Here is a 27,351-nt window from a genome sequence, read left to right on the forward strand (position 1 = left end):
GTTGCAATAGGCTACAGATTAACAGTAAGAGACAGTGATGCTACAAAGGCTCCCAGCTGAAAACAAACTGGAAACGTTGCATGGTGTGTATCTTAAGCCTTTTAACATGTAACTACAGTAACATATAACTCTGAGGGGGTCATTGCTGAATAAAGACTAAGTCTAAAAGTCTATAAACAAGTCTGACTCCACTCAACCACCAGGACACCTTTGTTATAGTATTTAGCCTATGTAAAGGAAAATCAGATTTCTTTTGAAACACAATATAGGATACATGTTAGAAAATAATGGCTGAAAATAACTATTTATATAAGATTTTCACCATTTTTATGTTCAGGATTCATTGGGCGGCCTAAAACAGCTGCGCCATGACGTAGATGGGTGACTAAACATGCCCTCGACTTCGTCCTAACTACAGAAGTAGTCTATTCAAGCGGCTGCTACATCTAGCCCCTCATCGGTGCTTTTTAAAGAGGTGAGTAACTTTGACACTGAATTTCATTGAAAAAAACTACAATTTAACACTGGCTATGGAGCGCCTGCTAACTACTCATTTAAGTTGCATGTTTTACTGAAATAAGTCCACATTTACCTACAAATAGAATATTGCATTAGATTGCACAAGTGTTCCTAATAAAGTGCTTAATGAGTGTATATTAGAGGGTCTCCTGGACTAGCATAGTGCAGTGTTACATGAGAACAAATTCACACATTCTGTAAAGGGGAACTTTATTGCATAAATACATTGTTTTAAGAGTGCAGAGTGCTTTATCTATTTCTATTCATACAGGCCTCATATTAGCACATAGTATGCAAAACCATAGTAAGACTCATTCATAGTTAGAGATGAAAAGGTAAGAAAGCACAAAGGAGACCAGGGGAGATACTTTGTCCTTTTCCATCAAGACATTGTTTTTCAAATTCATTTCCATGCAATTAAAGTACATTTCAACACATTTTCATGTGAGACTCAGCAGCCGTAACAGTATTTCAGTGTATGTGGTTTACTTTATAATCTTATGCTCTCAAATGAGGGTATATTCTTCATGTATCAGTTCCAGTGCATGTACTTAAATATGTGTGTGTCTGCATGTGTGTTCACAGGTCATCCGTCTCTCCGTCAAAGGGCATGGCGTCCATGTCCAGGTGGATGCCTGGGTTGTCCTCGTTGCAGACCCAGCCGATGGGCGTGCGGTTGAACGAGGGGCGTGAGCACATGCTGGCCTGTAGGGGAGGCAGGGGCTCTTGCTCTTCGGGGGCAGCGTTGATCTCTGGGATATCAAAGGTGAGCAACTTGGACCCCTTATCGAAACCACCGAAGGGCAGCGCTGTCCTGGAAAGGAAAAAGGGAAAGAATAGGGAGCAACATCATCACCATCATGTAGATCATCTTTGGGTCTGTGCACTGCAGCACAAATTTTATTATGTGTTTTCTGGTTTCCTGCTATTAATATTTTGTTAGGATGTTGGATATCTACATTAAAAATGGGCAATGTTCCAAAGTTGGAGGTTAATGCATACAGAAATGCTCCCACACACACACACTGGTAAGGTTTTTACACATGTTTTTTTGCTGTGTCCATTTTCATATTTTGGAATCAGATCCCTGCTCCAACTAAAGCATATAGTATATATGTGACAAGTAGACATTTTGAGCAAAGAATGAGAAAAAGTAGTGAAATTTTACTGCTATAGTTTGTTTCATAATTTGTTGATGTTGCCCCTCAAGTGACGCAGCTTCAGAGGGCTGGAAAATCAGAACAGAGTGATGTTATCAGGAGGAGGGCCTTAAACAGACAGGTGCTATTAGAGCTGGTTTCAAATAGATGGTGAACTGAGGGACTGCATAAAGGGCCAGTATAAGACGAATAAGAAGTTTTTTTAACTGATATTTCAAAGATATTTCAGTTGAGAGACCCAGATTAAAAACATAGACCTGGAAGTGCACTATGAAAGTTGCATAATATGGCCCCTTTAAAAGAACATATGAAACAAAAACACACTCTTTTAATATGAATGATAATGATAATTACCATAGGTTAAAATCTGGCAGACTCTTGCTCGTTGAAATACCTAAATCAATTTCCTCTGTTCAACATAGTTTGCTGGTTGTTTACTGCTTATTCAGACCTATTAGTAATTACAAAGGATACAGCTGCTCTTACCAGAGTTCACAACATTAACAGCATTTCAGTGGACAGAGCTCAAGGATTCAAATAAGATTAGGATAATTATATCTGGACATAAATGTTTTCTCAGTGGTAAGTGTAAGTATAGGTATGTTTATTCCTAAATGTCAGTGCTGCGGTGTCTGTGGTCTTTAGCTGCTGCCGAGTAAAGCCATGGAAACACAGGAAACAGCTGGTTGTCATAGTGAAGTGGGGAGTGAGTTAGGGAAACTGATGCTGCAGTAAAAACGTCCTCAGACATTTTTTTAGACTTTTTTTTGTTGTTGTAACAGTGGCAGTTATCGCCCAATCATGAGGCAAATACAATACATAGAAAATAACATGATATGTGCATAAACAAATATTCAAATTAAAAAAACAGTAGTCATTATTATATTAGCAAACTTAGTGAGATTGGTATTTGATGTTCTCAGCATTTAATCATTTTTCAAATGTTTCTGCTTGAATAACTTTTTCATCTCTGATTGTGTCATTTAAATTACCTTTACTATCTATACTTTCTCTTATCATCAAGATAGGACAAACTAATAATGATACTCATTACCCTGATCTTCTATCAAACATTAAGTACACAGTGTTGAAATATAGTACATAAAAGATGCTGTCCATTGGCATTCTGGAAAGTTTTGGAGCTGTTTTTTTGACTAATTTTAGAGACTAAAGGTCAGAATATTTTGTATTTTTTATGTTTGCTGCATCAATTTTGAACATTCTTTTTTTTCTTTTCTTTTTTAATCTGTGCCCCACAAGTACCCCAACTTCATACAAGTTTCATTCATTTCATTCCTTTCAGATATGTGGAACTGTCTTTCAGAGAGTTGTGATAATTCCACTTGTTCCCTGAGAGCAGTCGTTTTTGAGAATCATGGCATGTTCTAGATCATGTCACTCCACTAGTGTCAAGATAATATGTCCAGTAGCAAGTTGCAACTTTAAATACAAAGCTAGATAACTTATTGTACACAGAGAAATTCTTTCCATATTTTCTGACATGTTATAGACCAAATAATCACAGAAATCATTGACAGATTAAGTCAAGATAAGTTATTGTCAATATATCTGTTCTGTGCATGTTTGTGCGTAATTCATTTTTTTCTGTGTGTCTGTGTCTGTGTACCTGTTGAAGCTCTTGTAGTGGGGCAGATCAGGGTGCATGTAGATAGGTCCTGGCATGCTGGCCTTCATGGTGGATGTCAGATCCTCGTTGCCCCTCATGGCCCGTTCCCATGGCGATACATAGTTGCGTACATACTGTTTCCTTCTCTTCTCCTTCTCCGCCTCCTCATCCACTATCTCTTCCACAACTGAGAGACACAGGGGCGCGGGGGAAAAGAGACGGGAGACCATAGAGATGAAATGCAAATTAAAACTACTGAACAATTGTCAGAAAATATACAAAGTGCATCTGTGCACCTACCTTCTTCCTTTTGGACCTCAGGCTTTGGTGGAACGGGGGGAGGGCACATCAGCAAATTCTCGAGATTCTGCTGGAAAACAAAAATAGAAGAGACAGGCTGATCAGTACACACACATACATAAAACACACACGCCGTTTCTAGTCATCACTCACCATGTTCTGGTTGGTCACGATGAACTTCTCAACTCTCTGCTGCCTCATCCTGAACATTTTGGAGCCCTTGTTCGTGAGCAGGGAAAGTTCCTCTAGCATCACATCTTTGGGCGTCTTGATCTTGGTGCCCAAGTCAAACTCGGAGGCCTCTGGGTCTGACTCATCATCTGAGAGGAAGGAAGAGGAGGAGGAGGACAAAATGAAGAGACTGAATATGGAATAACAGGTGGGTGTGTGCACAAATTATCTTCATTCACCAATATAGAGAGAAAATGTGATGTTACACGGCTGTATGGTTCCTTGGATAAGACGTGTCTACCGAACAGACTTTTGACCAGATTTATTATCAATAAGTCATGTTAGAATGTTCTTTGCAATAAGATCCTCTATCCACATGCAAGATGCATCCCGCCATCCCTGGTTCAAGTACTGTCAACTATCTAATAAAGGCAGCAGTATTTTCATAAATGAAAGGTGCTGTATGAATTAAATCACTTTGCTTTTAGAGATGAGCAGGGGGGCATGTTTTCAATCCAGTCTGATTGTTTATGTGTTATTTAGCAGACAATATATTGAAAACTTACTTTTAGATTATAATGACAAATTGGTGGGAAATTCAGACATAGGCCAAGAAATGAATAATGACTTTTTAGTACAAATCCAAGTATATTTTAAACTAACATAATAAACATTTTGAGAAATGCGCGTATTTGTATGTGCCTTGCCGAGTCAGATGAGAAGATTGATACCACCCACATGCTAAATATGAAACCACTGCCAGCTGCTGGTTAGCTTAGCTTAGCATAATTAATGGAAACAGGTGGGAATAGCTAGTCTGTCAGGCCTCCCAGCACTTCTGAAGCTCACTAATTAATACGTTATATCTTGTTTACTAATAACAGATTATGTTTTTATGGGGGTTTATGCTAAGCTAAGTTGACCATCACCTGCCAGCTTCATATTGAATGATCATGAGAGTGACATTGATCTTCTCTCTCATTTAAAGCTCAGCAAAAAAGCCAATAAGAATATCCTAAAATGTTAACCTATTCCATTAAAGAACATTAGACACTTTATTATAATTGTATTATTTGTTAACATTAACAGATTAGACTTTTTCTCTACTTTCTAATATACTGCATTTATACATGAACCTGGCTTGTGCAGCTCACAGTTAATTATCACTGTGCAATCAAATTAAAGCATTTCTTGTTATTATAATAGCAGCTTGGAGGATTATGCAGACTTGGAGGATGTACACAATCTCTTCAGTATTTTCTAGTTTTTTTCAACTAAACCCATTTTGCAAATTAAAATAATGGGTTTATCCTCCATTACGTGTCAAATGAAGGATGTTTGAGGCGGCAAAAGGTGCATTTTTATCTTCTGGCTGTATATCGTCCTTGTTATGATGAATTAGGGTTGAAACCTGTTGTGTGGTATTGGAGGTGTGTGTGTGTGTGTGTTTGTAAGTCCAAGGGAGTTGTAGGGGTTACTAGGCCAAAGCAATATGGAAGAAGAGGCCACTGGGAAATGTCACTGCAGGTTTTCTGGGAGAACTGTTTACAGAGGGAAATCCTTATAATACTCCCTCGCTCTCTCCCTCGCTTCTTCTTTCTCTGTGATGGAGAGATCTGATGGATTTTACTGCTTCACAGTGCTCCTCATAAAACACTCTTCTCATCCACCACATACACTCTGATATCACTCATAACACCTGGAGTCCAGCCATAAACCAACATACACACACACACACACAAGCAGACTTGCACGAACACATCTATAAAGCGGGGAGTTGGCATTGCAATGCTGCGGAGAGCTGTTAGCAGTACCTCATAAATCAGACTTGTGCAAGTGGGTGTGTGTTAAGTGAGTGTGCGTTTGTGTGTGTGTGTGTGTGTGTGTGTGTGTGTGTGTGTGTGTGTGTGTGTGTGTGTGTGTGTGTGTGTGTGTGTTTGTGCGTGCGCGTGTGTGTGTTAGAGAGAGAGAGAGAGAGAGAGAGAGAGACAGAGAGAGAGAGAGAGAGAGAGAGAGAGAGAGAGAGAGAGAGAGAGAGAGAGAGAGAGAGAGAGAGAGAATAATTGAGGCTGCTGAGCAGAGCGAACTCTCCCATGGGGATATTGATTAGAGTGTTAATTCAGAAGAATGTGAAACTGGAGCTGGCTGCTGACTGGGAGGAAATTGGACAGACTGACTGAGACAGGAGGGTGGATGGACAGACAACATACATACAGACTGACAGAGACAGAAAGGTGGTCAGATGGACAACACACATGAGGTTGGACAGGCAGACAACATACATACAGACTGACAGAGGTGTGGAAGGGTGGACATATGGACAATATACAGGCAAGGGACGAGCGTGAGAATGACACAGTGGCCGGGATGATGGAGAGATGAGTGGGCATTAACTGGAGCAAAGTAAGGGATAAGCAGGATAAGCTCCTGAATGGCTGACTGAAAACAAACTGGTGGAAAAATACAGATGTGGCTGCAGATGTAACAGAAGGACGGGTGGAAAAAAAACAGGAAAAGACACAAAAGGGTAAACGACAGATATAAGCATGCAGAGAAAAGCTCGATATGCAGTCAGGGGTTCAACAGTGAGATTATTTTATTGAAGTTTTCACATTTTCTTATACATAAATGTCTACTCTGCTAGTTAATAATTGCTGTTTAAAAGGTAACATATTAAACTCATGTTAACAAGTGAATATAGGTCTCTGAGGTCCCAAAACATGTCTTTGAAGTTGTTTGTTGAAAATACCTTTCATTTTATGCATTCTCGCATGCCTCTATACTCTCCTGTTTCAGTCCTTTCTGGACAGGCTGTTTCTGTGTCTGTAGCTTTAAATGTAAATGAGCTGCTGCTGTCCATACCTATGTTTACACCACCCATGAAAATAACCAACATGGCCGCTAACAGAAACACAGGTGTTCAACCACACATGTTTCATCCAGAATCTGAACAGATTCCTGCAGAAGTTCAAACATTGAAAATGCAGAAGGATATTTCTGAATGGATAGTCAACAATGTGTTAGTGTTGGTTCGGTGGCTAAAATGTAGGTTGCAAATGCTAACTTTAACTTTCTCCATTCTGCCAACTTAGGTCAATAATTATCTATTGAAATATAGTTAAACAGTACTTCAGTTGCATGTTGTCAATGGTGAAAGAAGTAGGCTATCCAAATTCTTTATTTGAGAAAAAGTTATTTCATATAATGTAAATGTACATCATGCACTACAAGTAGAAGTCCTACATTAACAACTTTAGTATTAACGGAATATTGTGCTTAATGTATCAAGTGTAAAAATTGTAAAAGTATTGTAGATCATTTAATTGTTATGTATTGGATTTGATTATTCATTTATGACCAAGCTGAATTTTCATTTTAAGCCAGTTGAGATAGAGTTTAACATGGAACAATGCATCTTGTTTTATAAATTGATAATGTTTTCTAGGTAATCCGAATCTGAAAAGCAACTTCTAACAACAAATATTAAATAAATGTAGAGGAATAAAGTACAATACTGTACATAAATGATAATGTACGAAATAAATACCTTACAATTGCACATGGGTATTGGATAGTAGTTGATTTAATGTACTTATTTACTTTCCAACACAATTATTATGGCTATACCAAAAATAATAATACAATAATACTCATTTTGGAAAAATAGTGGATGTATATTTTCACAAAATTCAGCCTGACTTTAGTATTTTTGGAAACTTTGCGATCTCCTCTAAAAAATTCAGACTAAAGTTCTGTTAGTTTGAACAATGTCCAACTGCACAGCAGACGTTTGAACAGATGGATCCACTGGAAAGGCTGGCAAAGGGAAATGCATTAAACACTCTATGTCTGGTGGGTCTTTTCCTTCAATAGGTAAAATCTGTGGTGCATAGGGAGCATTTTTTTAGAATAAATAAGGCAGAAAAGAAATGTTGCTCAAATAAACCATATCAATAAATTAAGCGATTGTGGAAGCTAAGACATGAACTATAAGACACATGTTTACAAGTTGCATCTCTTCCAGTTCAGTCGCTGCTTACACACGGCCTCCAACAAATATAGCAGGAGGAGAATCACTGTCTGGTATTTTGTGTCGCCTCTAATGGTGACAGATTTGTGGCTGCTCAGCCATCTGATAATGACCCACATCCCTCCAGGAGATGCCACATGTATGTTAGATATTGTGTTACTGCTTGGAACAAGTGTGTGTGTGTCTCCTTATTTAATTGTAATATCATAAGACCACATGCAACGATTTACACCCACGCAGTTCGATTTACACACAGGCTGTGCAGATAGCAGACACCGCAAAAACTTACAATTGGATTTGACATTTATTGGACTGGATAATCAGATCACACGGGAGATAAAGAAAGGTCTTCAAGGAACGAGGATGAAGAGGACCGGCAAAATGTCTCCGGTTTACAATTTTGTGTGTGATTGTGTGTTCATTACGTTGTTTGTGATTGTGTGTGTGTGTGTCTTACCATTCTGGCTGACGTTGGACAGGTCAGTGATGATCTTGTTGGCCTTCTTCCTCTTGTTAGAGGGGGCAGGAGTTGTCAGAGGCATGGCTAAGGACAGAAAAACAATGACTACTGCAATATTTTGGACAGAAAATTACACCAATACGAGCCAAAAAGAGGAATTTAAAAATATCTTTTTATCGTTTTTAACCAAATCTTACAGTCTACATTATTGAATTGAGTTAACTGAGTAAACTGCTACAGAAGTTTCATGGTCAGGAACTCAAGACTTTAAAGAAAGTTTTAAAAAGTTAACTAAAATATAAATGTATTTAGATATTAAAATTTAAAGCTGCATTCGCCAATATTTTTATAACAACGATGGAATAACTGTGTGTAATATGAAAGGTGTCGCTCAAAGAGATTTATACTCCTACGCTGCAGCTCTAAGGGCATTTAGTGTCCTTCAGCTTATTTTTGGGGTTTTATGGCCCGATTTTACTGTTTGGTTTAGTTCTCATTAATGCTCCAGCTCCAGCAGGCTTCTGTTTTTTTAGCATAAAAGGTCTAACACACCCAGCACCAAACTCGCAAAGACAAAATGAGCTACTAACTGGTGAACATACTTTGAGCATTTTGCAACTAAAGAGCCATTCATATTGGAATATTGGAATTAGATTCATCAGGTGGCCAGAAACATGGCATCATAGGAAAGTCGCTCTGTGTCTGCTGGAGGTTTAAATAAGCAACTATTTGGTAACAACTTTAACAACTTTTTAAGTTGATGATATCACATGTCATTACATCAATACCAAAAAATGTATCAGTGTGGGCTTAAAAATTGAACAGACATGTACATAATAAATCATCACTGATTATAATAATATCAGATTCTTGTACACTTTTTGCTTAAAAGCATCCGGGTTGCTGTTCTGTGAGTTTGGGTCTGAAACTGTAGAAAGCAGCTAACCAAAATTCTTCTGTCATTTTAGAATTTAAAATACATATCACCAAATGATCGTGACAAACTGCTTTGGGACATTGAAATTATATCATATACAATTAGTTGCTCATTGCAACCATATTACTATCAAGAAAGCATGATTTTTAGTCTGTTTATTACATTTTATTCTCATTTTCAGCATTTTTCTTCTGTAGAGCACTTTGTTCAATGTTTCTTTTATAACGTGCTCTATATTGTAAATACATTGACCTGACTTGACAAGTATTTCCTCAATAGATATATTTTATTTGAACTGATCTCATACCATAAGAAACAAACAAATATTAAGAATTATTTCCCAAATGCTGAATGGTATTTGGTCTGTCAGGCATCCAGCAGAGAGCATGACAGAATTAGCAACAAGACTGGCAGTGAAATATGATACAACAAAAGTGTTAAACTTATCTATAGTATATCTATAGCATGACAAAGTCTACAGGGTTTTCCAATTTGTTTATGATGAAGCTGCATATCGGGTCCCAAATTCTAGCAAGCTCCAGCAGAAATCTTGCTGGGTTCCCTAATTAAGTTAAGCACTCTTTAAACATAGTGTATATACCCATGCGTGCCCTTAAGGACACTAATTCCCAGTGGCAGCTCGTGTCTCTCTCGACTAACACTCAGATGGGGGCTGGCAGTATGTCGCTGTCTATTGCACAGGTCGAAAGCAATTATGTAAGGCTGGAGGTGAGTCCCAGTACAAGAGAAAAAAGCTGGAGGGCCCGTCTACAGGGAGACAGTTAATGTAATTGCTTTTCATCCGCTGTAATTGAAGCTCATTTCCTAGCCTGGGATTCAGTCCTGTGTGAGCTATTTTTATGAACCCATGTTCTATAGCACCATGGCGAGTGGGACTGTCATCAGCGCAGGACATGCATACAAATGAACACAGGCAAGCACACGCACAGATTTGCACTCAGACAGTGTTTCTCTCGTGATTAATGTGAGTCAGTGGCTGTAGATTAAAAACTGGGGATTACAGGTGTTTTTGGATGTTCTGGGAAAGGCAAGATGGAGAGAAAAGTGCTGCTGATGCCGACTACAGGAGCAGCGCGAGGGCCTGGGTCCAGTTACCAACTCTCTGAGCGAAAAGGTGCTCCTGTCCCCCATGACCAGCCTGTTATAGCTCCCCAAATAAATCTCTAGGAGACAGCTGAGGAGGAAGGGCATCAGTCAGCACATTCCCAAATACACACATACATCCATCCCCAAGCACACTGCTCACAGACTAAAAACTCCACTGCAGCGGGCCACATTCCTCACCCACCACAGTGTTAGGTTAGAGCTGGTGGAAGAAGAAGTAGTTGCAAGAGAGAGGAAATTCATCTACCAGCTGGCTTTCATAAATAACTGATATTTAAGTTTTTCAAGAAGTTGTGTGTCAGCAGTGTAAATGTCAAACTTTATAAAATGTAATATGATCTTAAAGCCTTACTTTGAGCAAGAACTGCACCTTTTAGCTAAATACACTGCCCACTCTGTAATATACTGTTGAGCATCTGTGTCTCATTCTCTCAAACATTTATTCATGTAGGTGCAGAGGCCTCCTCAGTCTACTGGTGGGGTTCCTCCTGCAGGGCTGTGCCAAAAAATCTGCTAACCACAAGAATCAAATGAATTTGTCTCTAAATATCTCCTTGGACAGAATTATTTAACAACTCAGTTAACATAAGCGCCAGATAATCCCCAAACACTCAAGGCATGTATGAGAGAGATTTCTTTGTGTCACTGGGTTGCATCGCTGTTGTCATACACATTCACTCCTCTTACCTAAGACCTAGGTATCCACAGGAAGACGCAGGTCCCAGAAGGTCCCAGAATAAGTGTGTGTAGAAGAAGAGGAATATAGATTTCCAAGTGAATTTGTGTTCCCGAGCTTGTATTGTACTGCCTGCCCTCCTCTTCGCCCCTGTGAGAGTGAAACCCTATCAGCAGGGCTGCTCCAGTGCTATGGACCAGGCCTAGAGGGTGGGAAGGGGGGTGGGGTGACATGAGTAGGGGGCATAGTGGGAGGTGGGTGTGATGTTTCAGTTTAAGAAGTTGGTTATGTTGGGTGATAATTTAATGAATAATGATATATTTATGTTTTAATTTATATATCAAGTGTCTTCGTGGGATGATCATATTTTCATTTGTATTCTTTGTGTAAACTTTTTTTTAACCAGAAAAGCCTCAGTGAGATTAAAAATAATAAAATAATAATAATATTTTTCATGAGCATCCAACCCAAGAGAAGCAGCAATAATAATGAGTTACAGACAAAAAAGCACAAAAGATGCCACAAAATTGCACAGAAATGCAATTATTAAAAATTTCTGATACTATCATATGTAAGATTTGGTCCCAGAAACAACATTAAATAGGTATTGAAAGCTGTGATTGATCTTCCTGTCCATATTAGCTTTGAAGAGATCACTTCCTAACACAACCCTAATGTAAGACATAACAGACAAAATCCACACACCTCACTCTGTGCAAAAATACATAATAAAATTCAGTCCAATCATCATTAGTATGATTGCTAATACATGAGAGGGAAAAAAATATTTTTATTGCATTATCACAGAGAATAAAGACTGTGGATTTTGTCCCCCATCTCTCACATTGAAATTATATTTCTAAGGAGTCTTCACACAGCAAATATGGACAAGAAGAACCACTTTACAACGATCAATAACCTTTGCAATGTCCATATGGGCATTTGAGTAATGTATCGACAAAGACTTGAAAATAATGAGACTACATCAAGACTAAAAAACATGCTAATCATAGAAAAGCTGATCTGAAAATTTAGAGACCAAACTGACTAAAGTACAAGTTCTTCTCCTCTGGAAAGTTTTGGTTTCCCAGAATATAAAGATCACCACTGGTCTTCAGCTTGACTTTGGAACAACCAGAACAGACACCAAATATTAAATTTTGACCTTGAAAGTCACTGGTTTACCGTTGAATTATACAATTTATGATTTTGTTGAATTCATCCAGATGTCAACACAACAACCCTTCTTTGTACCACCCCCTCTAATTCCCAGGGAACAGAATAAACACGACAAACAACACAGGAGAATATCTTTTCAGCAGTCACTTTCTTTCCCTGTCACTCAGTTTGTATGTGCCTTAGGGTGTTCATGTTCTTGTTGATGTGCTTCCTCTCCCTCTCATAGTCTCTTTATACATCCTCCTCCACCACGGAAACCTTTGGGTATTACAAATTCAAGCCTTGTTTGTGCCTGGCAGCAGTTATTTGTATCATGATGTCAGTCAGTTCCTCGTCAGTTCTCTACTTTTTGATTTTTAGTTTTAGTTTGTGTAAGTTTGTCAGTTTGCCAACTTTTCTGTCCAGTTGCAAAACTGGGACAAATACAAGGGCTAGTATTGTATTTCACTGCTGTGTAATCTGGAATATATAGAAAGAGGCATGTTTGCATGCTAACATTTGCTATTTAGCTGAGGCTGATGGGAATGTCATTATAGTTTTGAGGGTATTGGGTCATAAACCACTATTGATTTTGATGGCAGTGGTTATTGCTATACTTATTTAGGGGAACATGAAAGTCTGTACCAAATTAAACGGCAGTCCATTTAATAGTTTTCAAGACATTTAACTCAAAATTACAAATTTCTCCCTTGAGGAAAAATCTGTGGGTTCGCCATTGTCATAAAGAGTCATCATCTCGAAATCATGAATGTCAATACCAAATTTCATGGCAATATATCCCATATTAGTTGAGATATTTCAGTCTAGACCAAAGTGGTAGCTCAACTGACAAACCAACGTTTCCATCCCATCCATCTTGATATCGGAGGGGCCAGGTGGCCTTGATAGAGATGTGTGTGTGGCAGGGTTGTAAATCCATCAGGGAATCCAGTGAGTAGGTTTGTCATCAAGCTGTTTGATCAGATCAGTTAATAATGAATTTAAAAAGCAGTAAAGCTCCTAGCTCATCTTTACGAAAATAATAACACTGAAATAATCAATTCACAAGAGACTGAGAATGAACACATTTTGCTCATGACCTGACCTGCCTCTAAACCTTGACCCTTAACCCCAAACACTCAACTCTGTTGACCTCGAAGCATGGTGTGAGGAAAGAGCCCCTTTGGCTCTGAGCAGGAAGGGGACACAGGATGCGCGAGGTAACGCTTCCCTTCCACTCCCAATTAAATTGCAAAAAGGCCACAAGAATTAAGAGTTTAGCATAGGGCCAAATAACTGGAGATTAATGGCTCCAAAAATAGGTGCAAAGGGCTGCACATCTGTGTGCGCATGCACGCATGTTTGGAACTGCACAAGAGGAGAATTAACAGAGGATAGGAGGAGACAGAAAGAGGGAGAAATGTAGAATTAATTCAGTAATAATGCCAAAAGTTAAAAGTGCCACTCCTGTCATTACTGTAAGTGCATTTGGAGCTTTTATTAATTTCTAAAAACCAGTGACCCAGTTGGTAGAAAAATTAATATGCTACGAACTGGAGGGTAAGGGGTAGCTTTTTGTCGTATCTTCCACTAGCGCAGCAGCTAAGCTTATCAGCAGACCTGAAGAGGACTATAGTTAGCGGCTAAAGTTAGCACTTCTGTCACCGGATCCGAGTCAAGGGTCATAGGTTAGATCCCTTTCTGAGGCCATGGTTGGATTTCAGAGTTACAAGGCCATCAGGTGCTTGTCATTAAACTGCTGTGATATATAGGCCAACAATGCTCAACAATCTTCAGCTGCAATAGTCAACATTTTAAGCAAAAGCGAAAGAATTAGAAGAGGGCTGTGTACAAATTATATATCAAATTATTTTAAATTTATTCACTCAGCTGTGATGCCAGATGCAAAGTTATTATTGAAAATATAAAAAGATAGGAAAAAACATACCAAACCATATTTTTGGTGTTTTGCTGTAATACATTTTACATTTTGTTGATGTAAAACCTCAGATCAAACCAGGGAGGAGACCATAAACTGCAGGGGTACATGTCTGAATAATAAATCCTATAGTGCCTCCATGTGGTGAAAGTTTAAATTACTTTTTTAAAAATGTCCACACTGTGTGTCATTGATCTCAAAACTGCTTAAATTCTGAGATTTGCAGATTACAATCCAGCGATTAGAAAAGTCAATGAAAGCCTGAAAGAAGAAGAAGGAAAAACTAAACACTGACTGGGTTTCCGGTGTGGAAGAGGGTGGTGACGTGAGTGACATAGGAAGAAACAGAGTGACAGCTGAGGTGAGTCATGTCTATTTTTATTCAGCCGCATGTCTCTGTGGAAAAGAATCACAGCTAAACACACATATTATACCTCTCTTGTTTCATATCAACAGATTGAGTCTACTGTAAGAAGTTTCCCTTTTTCGTGGCTGCTGTGTTCCTCGCCTTATGAAAAACTACAGAAAACAAAGCATGCACTACTGCAGAGTGCAACTACAAAACTCAAAATCACAAAACACAAATCCTAAAGACATATACTGCATATATAACAGAAACAGTAACAACTTGTATTAGACCATAGTGAAGCAACTTATTAGCAACTTATAGAGCAACTTTTAAATGGCCACAGGTTCTGTACGATGTGTGCAAATATAATAAGGGAAATCTGCACTTTTTAAATCTTATTACACATGTTTCTATTACATCCCTTCATCAGTACCTTTTCATGTTCTTCCCATCCTAGACTAATTCGCTGTCACCACAGGCTTGTCATTTTCACATCCTCCATTCTTTTGCTTTTATTTTCAAACTTATTCTTCATCATCCAAAACAATATTTACAGAACTTTATTTCAGTTTTCCTCAACATCTCTCTCTGCACTTTCAATCTGTGGTTGATTTCCATTTTCTAACCTTTCTTGGGTTTCCACACTACATTTGCAAAACAGAGTGCTCCCTTTAATTATAACCATTGAGTAAATGAGCCAACAAGATTATATGAAAGTGATCAAATGTGCTACATGGGTGGCCAATCCAAACTGATCTTGTGGTAAAACATGTGGCTGATAAAACACCAAAGCGCAGCTCTGAAAAACAATTTTACACTACTAAAACACATGGACTTATTTAACAATAGTGGTTCTTTCTTCCCATAGAGCCCTGTTTTTTTCTGTCCAGACCAGAATGTGTTCAGTGCAAAGTGGATCCAGGGCGCCAGACGCAGGGCTGCAGACCCATGCTGGAAGTGCTGAATCTAGGCCTAGGAACTCTGGTAGGTTGAGTGCTGCTGGATGCCGGTCCAGAGGCTCCAGTGGGGCCTATGGGACTCAGATCTGGGGCACTCTTAAACTGCCTGTTGGCCTGTGCAGTGTTGGGGGGCTGAAGGTGGCAGAAAGTAGGGGCTTGAAAAGGATTCGAAGCTAGGGCAGAGGAGAAGGTGGGGAGCTGAGGGAGTGGGGCTGTGGGGGCAGGGGGAGGTGGGGGAGACTGAAGGGAGGCGGCCCATTGAGGTTGGAACGGAGTGGCGGATGGTTGGGGTTGAGGCTGAAAGGGTTGGTATGGGGCAGGGCCAGCTGTGGGCGGAGGAGATGTGACGTCAGAACGCCAGAGGGGTTCTCCAAGTGTCGTGGCTGATCGAGGCACGATAACTTTCAAGGCGGGCCCTGTTGATATTGGAGGAGGCGTTGAGAAGCGCTTCACCTCATACACTCGTGCAGTCTTCTGAGGACCACCTGCCATTCCTCGTTGCTGCTGATAGTTGGAGGTGTCCTGGGGAACCCCGCCCCCGTAGCTGAACAGAGAGGAGTTGAGCTGGTAGGGCTGGTGGTTCATAATGTCCACAGGCTTCATGCCACCTTTCTGCCCTTTAGATCTAGCTGGCCCAGCTTTTGCCACCTCAACCTTCTTCTGGGCCTTAAGAGGACAGGAGGGAGAGAGGAGAGGGTTGTAGCTGATGGGAGGTGGAGCACGGATGTTTGACGAGTACTTCCAGGTAGCAGGGAGAGAAGGCGTAGGCGAAGGCTCCCTCGTCTGGGCCGGAGAGTAAGGTACTGCGGCAACAGACGGAGATCGCTCCACCACATATCGATCCATCCTGCTCTGTCTGCGGGCAAACAGCTCACCTCCCTTCCCTGCCATCTGTGGCACTTGAGGAGTTTGTGGTTTGGGGGCTACAGGAGGTGGCCTGGGTCCCCGTTGAGCCTGCATGAAATTGCAGGCCTCTGCGCCAAGCCTCAGCCAGTCCTCCTCAGGTCCTGATTCATGCCCTGCCTCACCAGTGGGTGCAGCTACAGACTCAGCACCTGGGGTTCTCTCAAAGCGGTCATCCATATTTTGAACCATTGACATCAAGGCCGGGTTTGGAGAAACATCTTTGCTTCTGATTGCACTGAACATTGGCTTCTTACTGCCACGACAACGGGCATCGTGCAGGATTCCGGTGCGAGAAGCGGGGACTGAGATTCGCTGTTCTCGTGTCTCCAGTGAATCAGCGGCAGGAGCCTGGGGAGTGGATGCAGTTGCTATGGCAGCATGCGGGCCAGGGGTCACTGCACCTGTACTGTTGATGTAGGGGTGGGTGGATGGAGATGGAGAAGGTTGGCTGAAGGTAGGATGATGAGGGGGAGGAGGAGGAGGGGCATGGATGGAGACCTGGGCTACATTAGGTGGATGTGGTGGGGAGATGGGAACAGAAGGCATGCCAGTGGAGGGGGGTGGATAAACCGGAGCAGGAGGAGAGGGAAATGACTGTAGGACTGGAGGGGAGAAGGGTTGAGCAGGTGATGGACCGACATGGGAACCTTGAGTTGCAGAGGGAGAGAATGGGATTGAGGAAGATGCATGCACCGGGGGGTGAGGAGAAAATGTTGGTGGATTAACGGGAGGCTGTGAGAAAGATACAGACGGCAGAGAGGAGGGAGGCGAGAGAGCTGAGTGGGGAGAGTTAACAGTGGGGGAAGTGTTGCTGTTGTTATTTCTTGCAGGGATGTACAGAGAGGTGCTAGACACTGCTCTCCTTGCATCTGGCACTGATGGATGGTGAGTAGGTTGGATAGTCACCATGGAGATGGCTGCCACAGGCTTGGTCGCTGTGGCTACAGCTGCTGGTTTGGGTTGGGGAGGGCGAAACATCACAGAGGTTACATTTGCACGAGAAGGGGTCGGGCCAGGGGTGAAGGGACGTGCAGTGCGGTTCAGAACAGATGGATTAGCACTAAAGTTGTTGTTCAGGTGATGGTCTGAGTCTGTGATTGGGCCAGGACTAAGATTAGGGTTGGGACTAGGACTAAGGTTTCTATGTTGCCCATTTTGAATTGGAAGGGGTATTTGTGAAGGCGGACTCAAAACAACACTAGCCCGACTAACAGCTACCGACCCCCCATTGGTCATAGGCATCTCTGGGGGTGACATGTACACAGGTTTAGGAGCAGAGTGTGAACTGATAGGCTGCTTATTAATGCTGCTCTCCAGCCTTGAGCCCTGATAGGCTGAGTCCTCCAGCCATGGGACCTCGAACCCTGGGCTTTGATTGACAGAGGTCACAAGTCCCAGAGTCTGATAGGCCGGGAAATCCAGCCCTGAGCAGTGATTGGTTGTCGGAGTAGTCGGTGTGGTTGAAGGGCAGGCCGAGCTTCTCCTGTCCAGCACGTCTAAATAACCGGTATCCCACGTGGGGTCAAACGATGCTGAGAATCCCTCTTCATCCACTTCTGAGCCACTTTGGAAATAACTGCCTCCTTCTTCCTCTGTCTCCCCTCCTGTCTCCCCTTCTGTCTCCCCTCCTGTCTCCCCCTCAGCTTTCCCAAAGCAGGTCAGTGTGTACTTCTTGGCCCTCTGCCGGCGTTTCTTGAACATAAGCACCCCTTTTGAGTTGGGGTTAGGAGCATCAGTCAGCAGCGAGGCAATAGAGCGGCATTTAGTACGAGCTTCTTTTACTTGCTTCTCCACCACACTCTCCCCACGCTGTAACTCTGCAAGACAGGGAGAAGAAAGAGAGAGGGACCAAAATAAATGTGATGAATGAGAGAGGAAACCGGTGATGTGATTTTTGATGAATACATAACAAGGCACAGGCGACAAATAACGGAAACAAAACAGTGTGATGACCCTCACTGACTGCAAGCAGAGGATGATTTATACGGTATTATCACAGTGAGGAGCTGCTATGAGGATTACCACTGACAGACAGGAGTGTGTGTTGTGGATTTACAACAAAGAATTCCTGCTGCTCTCCCGCATTGAGTCACACACTCCGGCAAGGTTAGATCAAAGTGTCTCTCCTGCACAAATGCTTGTTTGTGCCTCTGTGTGTGTGTGTGTGTATGTATGTGTGTGTGTGTGTGTGTGTGTGTGTGTGTGTGTGTGTGTGTGTGTGTGTGTGTGTGTGTGTGTGTGTGTGTGTGTGTGTGTGCATCTTGGATTAGTCAAAGGCTATTTGAGTCTTTTTAGTATCCTGGCTCACCTCACATGAATATCCTTGATACATAACTACAGCTTCATGCAGTCTGTGTGCATACATATCCACATATATAGCTCCCATACAGATGAGTCGAGCTTATCAAGACGCAACAAAAATGAGTGTAAACAGAGAAAACATGAAACTGAAAATATAAAATTATAATATGAAACTTGATATTTCAGTTTAACGATTTCTGCTAGTAGTTTTCCGTCAACAAGACTTGACATAAGTTTAACAGGGAAATATATGTTTCCTGCAATTACATTTCTGCATTGAGTTTCAGACCCCTATAAGCTTGAAATATAAGCATGTATAAATATGTACAGCCATATTTAGAGATATTACTTGCTTTCTAACTTAGCATAAAGTTTAATTCCATGTCAAGTAATTTCACCAAGAGTCAAGTCTAGTAGACAGAGTGCGGCCATGGTATGATTCTTCATTTGAAAAAGAACAACTTTTCAATTTCCTATTGAAAGTGAATCTGTGTATAAACGAAGTTACATGTACACAATTGGATTTTAATGTCTTACCTGCGTACACGGTGTGTGAGGCTGTGTGTCCACCTGCGTCTGAACCTGAACGAAATATTAGGTCCCTCATCTCACTAATGTCTGTTTGTGTGTGTCCTTAACCTCCCTCAGACCCTCCCACACACACCCTCACAGTGTCCAGTTCTGCTCTGAGTGGGGAACCGTGTAGTCTCTGTCTTCCAGCTCTGCTCTGAGGGCACAGCCCATGTAAAGACCTTTGTCTCTGTCCAGTAACCCAAACCAATACATGATGTCAACCCACTATTCCTGTCTGTCTGACAGGCATCAAACACCTGTCCAGTCTCTGTCTCATACACATACACACACATTAGACCATGGTCACTTTTGGGGACATTACATAGACTTACATTCATTTTCTGGAGACCTACCCAAACCTTAACCCTACCCAATACTGCTATTTGACTAACCCTAACTTTAACCTAACCCTGGGGCTTTTGTCCCCAATTGCACAAGCTGTCCCAAATCAACTGGTCCTAAGTCTGAGATTTGTCCTCAAAAGTGGCCTATGACACACACACACACACACACACACACACACACACACACACACACACACACACACACACACACACACACAGACACACACACGATCACACACACACACACAAACACAAGGACGGGGAGAGCCCTCACCAGATGATATTTAGACAGTGGTGTCATTGAGTGTGTGTGCATATATATGTGTTTGTGTGTGTGTATGAGTTCATATAGCCAATTATAGGTTATATAGGGAAATGTGGTCATGGCTCTTTGCTAATGCCACTCTCTGTTGCTGACACCTCACACCTAACAACCACTACGCACACAGAAACACAACTCAGCAGAACAATCCAAATCCAAATCCAAAGGCAATGCGCATGTGTGCCTGTGTAATGTGAGAAAGGGCAGGTCCCTCGACACCTCAGTCATCATTCGTCCTATGGTAAAGCCCTTACCTAAGTCATCTGGGCTTTCAGCCTCTTGTACTGGTCTCTCATTAGTGCAGTGTTCACTAACATAAGTTAACCAGACAAGGTAAACAAAACTTTATGAGTTAAAATTAAATCTTGACATCACTGTAGCAGTCATCTAAGGCTGTAAACAACATGTAATTGTGATCCCTCTTTGAAATTTACCCTTATGAAACACATATAAATAGAATACATTTTTTAGGCCTAAAACTGCACAATTTTCCAAGAACAAAATCTGAGAAAAGTATGAAAAACAAACATAATTTTGTGCAGCACACTTTCTTCTCTCGGCCCCTTAGATTTATCTTGTTACCCCATAAGGAGATCCTGACCCTCAGATTGGAAACCACTGAAATAATCTGTTAGATTCACCAATTAATTGTTCAGCCTATAAAATGTCAGGAAAATACTGTATTTCTGATGCATAAGCTACTGTGCACATATGAATCTTAACAAACGCAAGCCAGAATTTGGCACACACACACACACACACACACACACACATATCTGTGCACCACATATTCAGCTGTGTGGTCTGTAAGTCAGAGTTGCATCCAGTCTCTCCATCAGAATCTTCAATACCTATAAATACAGCGAGTGAGGCAAATGCTCAGAATACTGACAGAAGAGATAGATTGCTTTCTCTGGGGACAGGAGAGGGGTAGAGGAGGAGGAGGGAGGTGGAATACCTCTGTCAGTATCTGGTATATATCAACTGATCGCAGGCAGCCTGCAAAAGTAACAGGATGCTTCAGTTACCACTAGAGGGTGATCTAGCAGTAGATAAAGCCTCAGGACTGGTGATGCTTTGGAGGCACCAAGAGAATCTTTGGAATTTTTATATTAAAGAGTAAAAACACAGTGGTCAAGAAAAGAACTCCTCATGCACAGTCAGTGTTTTCAATCAGGTGCTTGTCGGTCCGAGGAACATCAACATCAAAATGAACCACCACACACTGAACTGACTTTCCTGTGACTTTATTAGGTGCAAACAACGTGTTTCACCAACAACATGACAAAATGAGATTCACTCCCTCTGACAACATATTCTTACCCAAAGGTTGATTTGGGTAATGTATTTATGTAAAAACATATTTATATATTTGAATTAATCACAATTGTTTATGGATTATTATTCTCTTTTTCCTTTTTTCCTACTTTGGAACTCTTGATTTTAGTTTTTGAAAACTTCATCAATATTGTTATTATTTATTGCCTTAATGGTGTCACTTTGTACAAATATGTATACTCACTGGCTTGCCGTGCTTTGTCCTTGTAGGTAGTGCAGAGCTCGTCACTGACGGGGGTCTGCTGCAGTCCCAGCTGGTTACTGGATCCCAGCATCGGAGCCTCTTTCGCCCGTTCAGGAGACACAAGCGGAGGGCAGGCTAGCCCGATGCTGCCCCCGACCTCCTGGAAGCCACTATCCACTTCTCCCTCCGCTTCCACCAAACCCTGATCAGGGGTCGGGGTGAGTGTGTGAGGGGTCAGAGTGTGTGGGGTGTGAGTTGGAGTGGTCCACTCCGTCTGGGGGGGCTGGTAGATGAGCTCTCTGCGGGGGACGCCAGGAAGACACTGACCCTCCCATTGCACCGGCATGGAGAGTCCTCCATCTGTGGCGCTCTCATACCTTAGAGCAAAGACAGAGGAGAACATAGGTCACTCAAAATGTGTAAACTTTTGAAATTCAGAGGTTTTTTTGGTTGTGCTTACGCAATGTAACTTTTACATCTTGGGTTTGAATCCGATCTGGGCCTCCCCCTCCCTTTTCCCATTTTTGTACATGGAGTGACTATTTATTAAAGTCATGTATGTATATTCCAAATAAAGCAAGAATAGGAATATTCCTAATAACAAGATGGGAAGTCGTTAAAGTATTTCTGTCTGATCTGTTTGGTCCCAAATTAGGCAAGCTGAAAGCTATACAGAAAGCCACAGTCCTGTCCATTTCCTTCTCTTTGATTCTAAATTTAAGAACCTTGTCTAAGATAAAACAACAATCATTTTATTGGCAACAACTCCTCTGAGATTTTGATATTACCTCTGCAGGTAAAACGGAATGCTAATAAATCTATTTGTGTTTGCCTCAGAACATCTAATACAGCAGTAGATATCCTCTCTCTCAACCTTTTCAGAAAAGTTGATTAAAGAGGCCTTATAAATACCAGAAGTGGTGCTCACTCTCTCTTTTCTCTTACCCACTCATCTCTGAGGTCTCCTCCTCTTCTTGGTTGTCATAGCGCGCAGGTGAGCGTGCATGAGGAGGTGTGCGGCGCTGGCGGCGGTACGTGTGTGACTGTGTGTCTGCGTCACTGTCTGTCTCTCCGTAGTAGGCCTCGCTGTCTGGAGGGGAAGTGATGCCCCTGGGTATCCCATTGGGGGAGAGGATGGAGGAGCGGTGGGAGGGTGTGTGGGCCGGTGTTTGAGACAGGACCTTCGTTGAGGAGCGGGGAGATGCGGAACGACCAGCGTAAGATGAGGAGTGAAATCCAGAAGGAGCCCTGGAGACATACAGTTGACAACTTGTGAAAATGCAAAACACGCATCAGCTGGTAGGATATATCTTCTTGTAACAAAGCCAAAGAGTGTGTGGTGCACTGTATGCATGAGTCCATGATCTGACCTTTTAACCCTCAGGATGAGTGCAGCGCTCTGTGTATCTATGAGGCTCATAGCCTGAGCATGACTGAGGTCTGCACACATATGGTCGCCTATGGCAACTAGTTCATCATGCTCCTTTAGTCCAGCTCTGCATGCTTTGCTGCGCTTGCGTACCTGAAAAGAGGAAAGGAAATAATAACACATTAATACTCATAGCTGTGGTAAAGACACCTTTACCTGGATAAGTTCTAGGTCTGCTTTGTACCTACATTAGTTATCTCACATTTTAGACCAGTTGTTCCTTTTTGGCTTATGGCCTTTAAAACAAGCGATACTTGTGACCCATCATCACCTGTTGTGTACTGTATGTCTGTAGGTTATGACACTGAGCATGACACTGAATCCCACTGAATCCCAATGGTTAGGCCAGTGACCTGCATGGTATCTTGCTGTCATCATTGTGTGAATGTTTGTATGGGCGATGATGTAAGACTATAAAAAGCTTTGAATAAAACTGCCATATAAATACAGTAGTTCATGATTAGATTAACCCAAAAGTGATTTTACTGTGTTTTATTTTAATTTTGCAGCATAGATGTTGTTGTTTTTCAATCTGCTTTGCCATCCTATCCCTCTTCTTGCCCTCTCCTCACATTTAACTTGAGACCCTTTTAGGGAACTGGGAACCATATTGTATCAATGTCCCAAAAAGTAAAAAGTAAAAGTCTTACACAGCTTTACTTTGTATATACTGCAGTCTTCCCTGATGATTCTCAAAACTATATTTTTCTTGCAGAATGGTGAATATTTATCTTGTTGCCTTCAGTAAGAGTACAGAACTTAAATATGTTTGGGATATGAACATTCAGACTTTGGCAACTCCCAGAAGATGGATCCAACCGAGGAATACACTGAGAATAATTGGGGTTCATCAGTTTTTAACACAATCCTTTCATTTTTCTACAAACAAAACTTGTGCAATGATAATTTTAAAGATGCTATAATCACAAAAATATAGTCACTTTAAAGGCCCTCAAAACGTATTTCTCCAATCAGCCTCTTACTATAAGTGATGAGGTCCCACAATAACTTGCTGCCAAAGTTGGAACAATGCTTGTGATTTCACTTGAGTGACGTATGTATTATTTGCACTTGTCTTTTCACTGTTTTGAAGGGGGGTGTGGCTCAGCTGAAAAAATGTGGCCACTGTGCACCAAACAGGATTTAGCCACATTTGAAATTAAACACAATGACAATTGTGAGGATGTTTGCTTACACTACTAAAATCCTGACAGTCCTGATAAAGCAGTTTAGCAAATTTATCGAGAGTTAAACACTTAATGAATAATAAGGATGTTGTTTTTATGACATTTTACATTGATTGTTGTTTATTAAGTGAGTTTTTTGGAAAAACACCAAATTTTTAGGGCGACTTATAGAACAACTGACGAACAGTAGCCCTCCCCTAGTGGCAGCCATGTTTGTCCATGTATCAGAATAACTCTGGACATCATGCCAAGTCCTTTGATGCAGCTGTTGCTGGAGGTCGCTGAGAGATGATGTCATAGGATCCTTCAGGATGTATGTCTGTGGGGGTCGGGTGATAGATGGGAAGGCGATTATTCTTGTCCACTAGATTGCAGTTTCCTTTCCTCACATATACACACTAAAACACACACACCTTATCACAGCAAAAATGTTGAGTAGAGTAAGTGTTGCCGCACCTACTTGAATTCACGGACACAGTATTTGCCTTTATAAGTATCTCTTGACCCAGTAATCCCATTGCAACGTCACACAAACACATTGAAGGACAAGCGCAACAACTCTGTCTTGCACTTTTCCACTCAGGCAAATGTACACACATGTACTGCATACACACACACACACACACACACACACACACACACACACACACACACACACACACACACACACACACACACACACACACACACACACACACACACACACACACACACTCACACACACACACACACACACACACACACACAGCACAAGTGAGCATCATGAAAGAGGGGGTTTGAACAGCTGCATCACCAGTCTGGATCAGGGGGGCATGCCTGTCATTCACCATATGTTCCCCACATACCCAAAATAAAACCTTACGGGAAAATCACCACATTCCTAGACAGATGAGGAGAGACAGACGCCTGTGTGAGGTGAAACTCTAAATAAAAAACACTTACAGTACAGTTTATTAATTAAACTGGACAGGACAGTGTGTGTGCGCATATCCGTATCTTTGTGTGTGAAACTCTTTCCATGCCCTGCTTCCAGCTCTTCTCAAATGAGCTATTCTGATCCTCTAGTTTGTGCTCCATTCCCAACCGGGCTTATCTGAGGTATGCCCAACCGCACACACACACACACACACACACACACACACACACACACACACACACACACACACACACACACACACACACACAAACACACCAACGAGAGGAGGCACACACTGATCAAAACCTCATTAAGATGACCTTATCTGCTTGAAAATCCTGAGTAAAGAGTGTTCTTTGGTGCCCAACCACGTACTCCACCTCCATTTTGAATAAGAGGTTATGATTAAGCTTATGACTGGCCAACTTTTTAGTGTGAGTGAGGTCACATTCCTCCTGTCCAGAATAGCTTTTCTTATTAGGAGAGAACATTCTGGTCTGTCAACAAATATAAACACAGACAAAAAAGGCCTTTGGAAGAACCAAACTTAGTAAAAGGACATTTCTAAATGTGGTTTTAAAAGTCTAAAATGTATGTTAAGGAAGGGAGTTCATTATCTACTTCCCAGTAGAGCAGACACACCTTCATGTGCACAGCCGCTCAAACAGTATGTGTAAACACAATATCATTATAATATAGAATATATATGCACACACACTCAAGCATGTGCTGTACGTTAACCTTTTAAAAAGATAGGCCTACTGATCTTTGCTGCTGTATGATGGCCGCAGGGATGCATTGATGAAACCTGAGTCAAGATCAATCCCACAAACATGACGTTCATGCTGTTCTCCTTCCAAAACTGAATCACAACTGTAAAACTAAATTAGTATGAGAAAACTGTACTCCAAACTTAGCGCTGTTACAGTTCTTGAGCTCAAAAGTACACAAGTTAAAGTAAAAATAGGACTTCTGATTACGACAATTGTTTAATTACATTTGCTTTCATGTGAAAAAGCAAATGTGAAATCCTAATTATGACCATTTCACTATGATTTCATGCCGATAAAAATCAGTGAATACCAATTATAGAAAGTAATCACAAATGTTCAAGTGTGTCAAAACAGTACACAACTACACTAATAAGACCACCAGAGATTTAAGCTCTTAATTCCAACAATGTAATGAGCTACAGATTTATTCATTCAGACTGTACGTTGATTGTAAAGTTTCCAACCAAAGCTTGAATTACAAACATAGCAAACCAAAAGACTGACCACTAAGGCCTTAGAATGCAATTAACAGCTGCAGTCTCTGTTAAACCCGTCTACTCATGTTACAACCTTGTCAGTAGTGTCTTCTCTGTAACAAACAAACACACAGGCTCTACTGTACCTTTGCCACCTGTAGAGGTTTTTGCTGCTCTGCTCCTCCCTGCAGTCTGAAACCCCACGGGGATCCTCCTGACAGGGAGACTACAATCTCCTCCGCTACCATCCCTGCTCCCAGATCACAGCCTGCTACAGTTCGTGTGTGAAGGTGTATATATGTTGCTCTCCCCTTCTTCACTTCCTCACACTCTGAGAGTATCCCCCACTACTCTCCGTGACCACGGCAAGTCACTCCACTCATGAGGAGACAGGGGGTGGCTGGCTTTCATCTGCTTACACAGGAATGCTGTGTCGGAGGGTGGGCAATCGGGGGGTGAGAAGGGGCACAAGTGTGTGTGTGTGTGTGTGTGTATGTGTGTGTGTGTTTGTGTGTGTGTGTGTGTGTGTGTGTGTGTGTGTGTGTGTGTGTGTGTGTGTGTGTGTGTGTGTTCATCCTCCTGTATTCAACACTTGCCATGTCACTCTTAAGCACTCTGTACAGAAGGGGATGCTTGCTGATATACTTTCCAGAAATAACCACCCCCACCAGCCCCCCTTCAACACCCAGCTCAGCCAGCCTGGCTAGCAGCCGCGGATCACAGATTTGTCCCCATCTCCCCAAAGCACTTCGACCTTATAGCAGGTGTAAGGAGCAATGGTGGAAAGTAACTAAATACATTTACTCAAGTACTGTACTAAGGAGAATTTTGAATTAATTGTTGATTTAGATTTGATGCTTCTTTATACTCCCACTCCACTATACATTTCAGGGGGAAATATTGTACTTTCTACTCCACTATATTTATTTCACAGATTTAGTTACTTTGAAGATATGACGTAATGGATAATATGACAAGCTTTTAAAATACAACATATAGTTTAAGATGAAACCAATAGCTTCCAAACTTTTTGGCTTTTGAAGTCTTACAAAAAAACGGTGTCTATGAGTTGTTAACAGCTCCACCAAATAGTGATTTTTCCCTCTAAACTTCTCACATGGTTTCATTTCAATAAATGTTCAAATGATCCAATATTTCACCAAAAATCAAAGATTAGAGAACAAGTCCAGAA

General features: G+C 41.4%; 2 protein-coding genes across 4 annotated transcripts; both read right to left on the reverse strand.

The window, feature by feature from the left end:
* Positions 1 to 712: 712 nt before the first annotated feature.
* On the reverse strand, positions 713 to 11,095 carry myoz1b (myozenin 1b). Of its 3 annotated transcripts, none has more exons than XM_062442833.1 (6): positions 11,017 to 11,095; positions 8,265 to 8,351; positions 3,760 to 3,926; positions 3,607 to 3,673; positions 3,307 to 3,493; positions 713 to 1,333 (listed from the first exon to the last, which is right to left on the reverse strand). In XM_062442833.1, exons 2-6 carry the CDS (start codon positions 8,347 to 8,349, stop codon positions 1,099 to 1,101), a joined length of 741 nt encoding a protein of 246 aa, XP_062298817.1. In that variant the 5' UTR covers positions 8,350 to 8,351; positions 11,017 to 11,095; the 3' UTR covers positions 713 to 1,098. The 3 variants fall into 3 exon arrangements, with proteins under 3 accessions (XP_062298817.1, XP_062298816.1, XP_062298818.1); XM_062442832.1 differs by having other exon boundaries at positions 3,607 to 3,676; XM_062442834.1 differs by lacking the exon at positions 11,017 to 11,095 and having other exon boundaries at positions 3,607 to 3,676; positions 8,265 to 8,356.
* Positions 11,096 to 14,464: 3,369 nt separating this feature from the next.
* On the reverse strand, positions 14,465 to 26,407 carry synpo2lb (synaptopodin 2-like b). Its single transcript, XM_062442729.1, has 5 exons — positions 26,306 to 26,407; positions 22,749 to 22,900; positions 22,324 to 22,626; positions 21,379 to 21,755; positions 14,465 to 18,133 (listed from the first exon to the last, which is right to left on the reverse strand). The coding sequence occupies exons 1-5, from the start codon at positions 26,405 to 26,407 to the stop codon at positions 15,354 to 15,356; spliced, it is 3,714 nt and encodes a 1,237-aa protein (XP_062298713.1). The 3' UTR covers positions 14,465 to 15,353.
* Positions 26,408 to 27,351: the final 944 nt, after the last annotated feature.

This window comes from Scomber scombrus, chromosome 21, assembly GCF_963691925.1.
Source record: "Scomber scombrus chromosome 21, fScoSco1.1, whole genome shotgun sequence".
In the NCBI taxonomy this organism is placed as follows: Eukaryota; Metazoa; Chordata; class Actinopteri; order Scombriformes; family Scombridae; genus Scomber; species Scomber scombrus.

Coding starts and splice junctions, on each gene's coding strand:
- myoz1b (XM_062442832.1), bottom strand. CDS start 8,349: ATGCCTCTGACAACTCCTGCCCCCTCTAACAAGAGGAAGAAGGCCAAC. Junction 3,677..3,759: donor TCGTGACCAACCAGAACATG/GTGAGTGATGAC, acceptor TTTGTTTTCCAG/CAGAATCTCGAGAATTTGCT. Junction 1,334..3,306: donor CACTACAAGAGCTTCAACAG/GTACACAGACAC, acceptor TTTCCTTTCCAG/GACAGCGCTGCCCTTCGGTG.
- synpo2lb (XM_062442729.1), bottom strand. CDS start 26,407: ATGGTAGCGGAGGAGATTGTAGTCTCCCTGTCAGGAGGATCCCCGTGG. Junction 22,901..26,305: donor AACCTCTACAGGTGGCAAAG/GTACAGTAGAGC, acceptor TCCTCTTTTCAG/GTACGCAAGCGCAGCAAAGC. Junction 21,756..22,323: donor GAGACCTCAGAGATGAGTGG/GTAAGAGAAAAG, acceptor CTTTGCTCTAAG/GTATGAGAGCGCCACAGATG.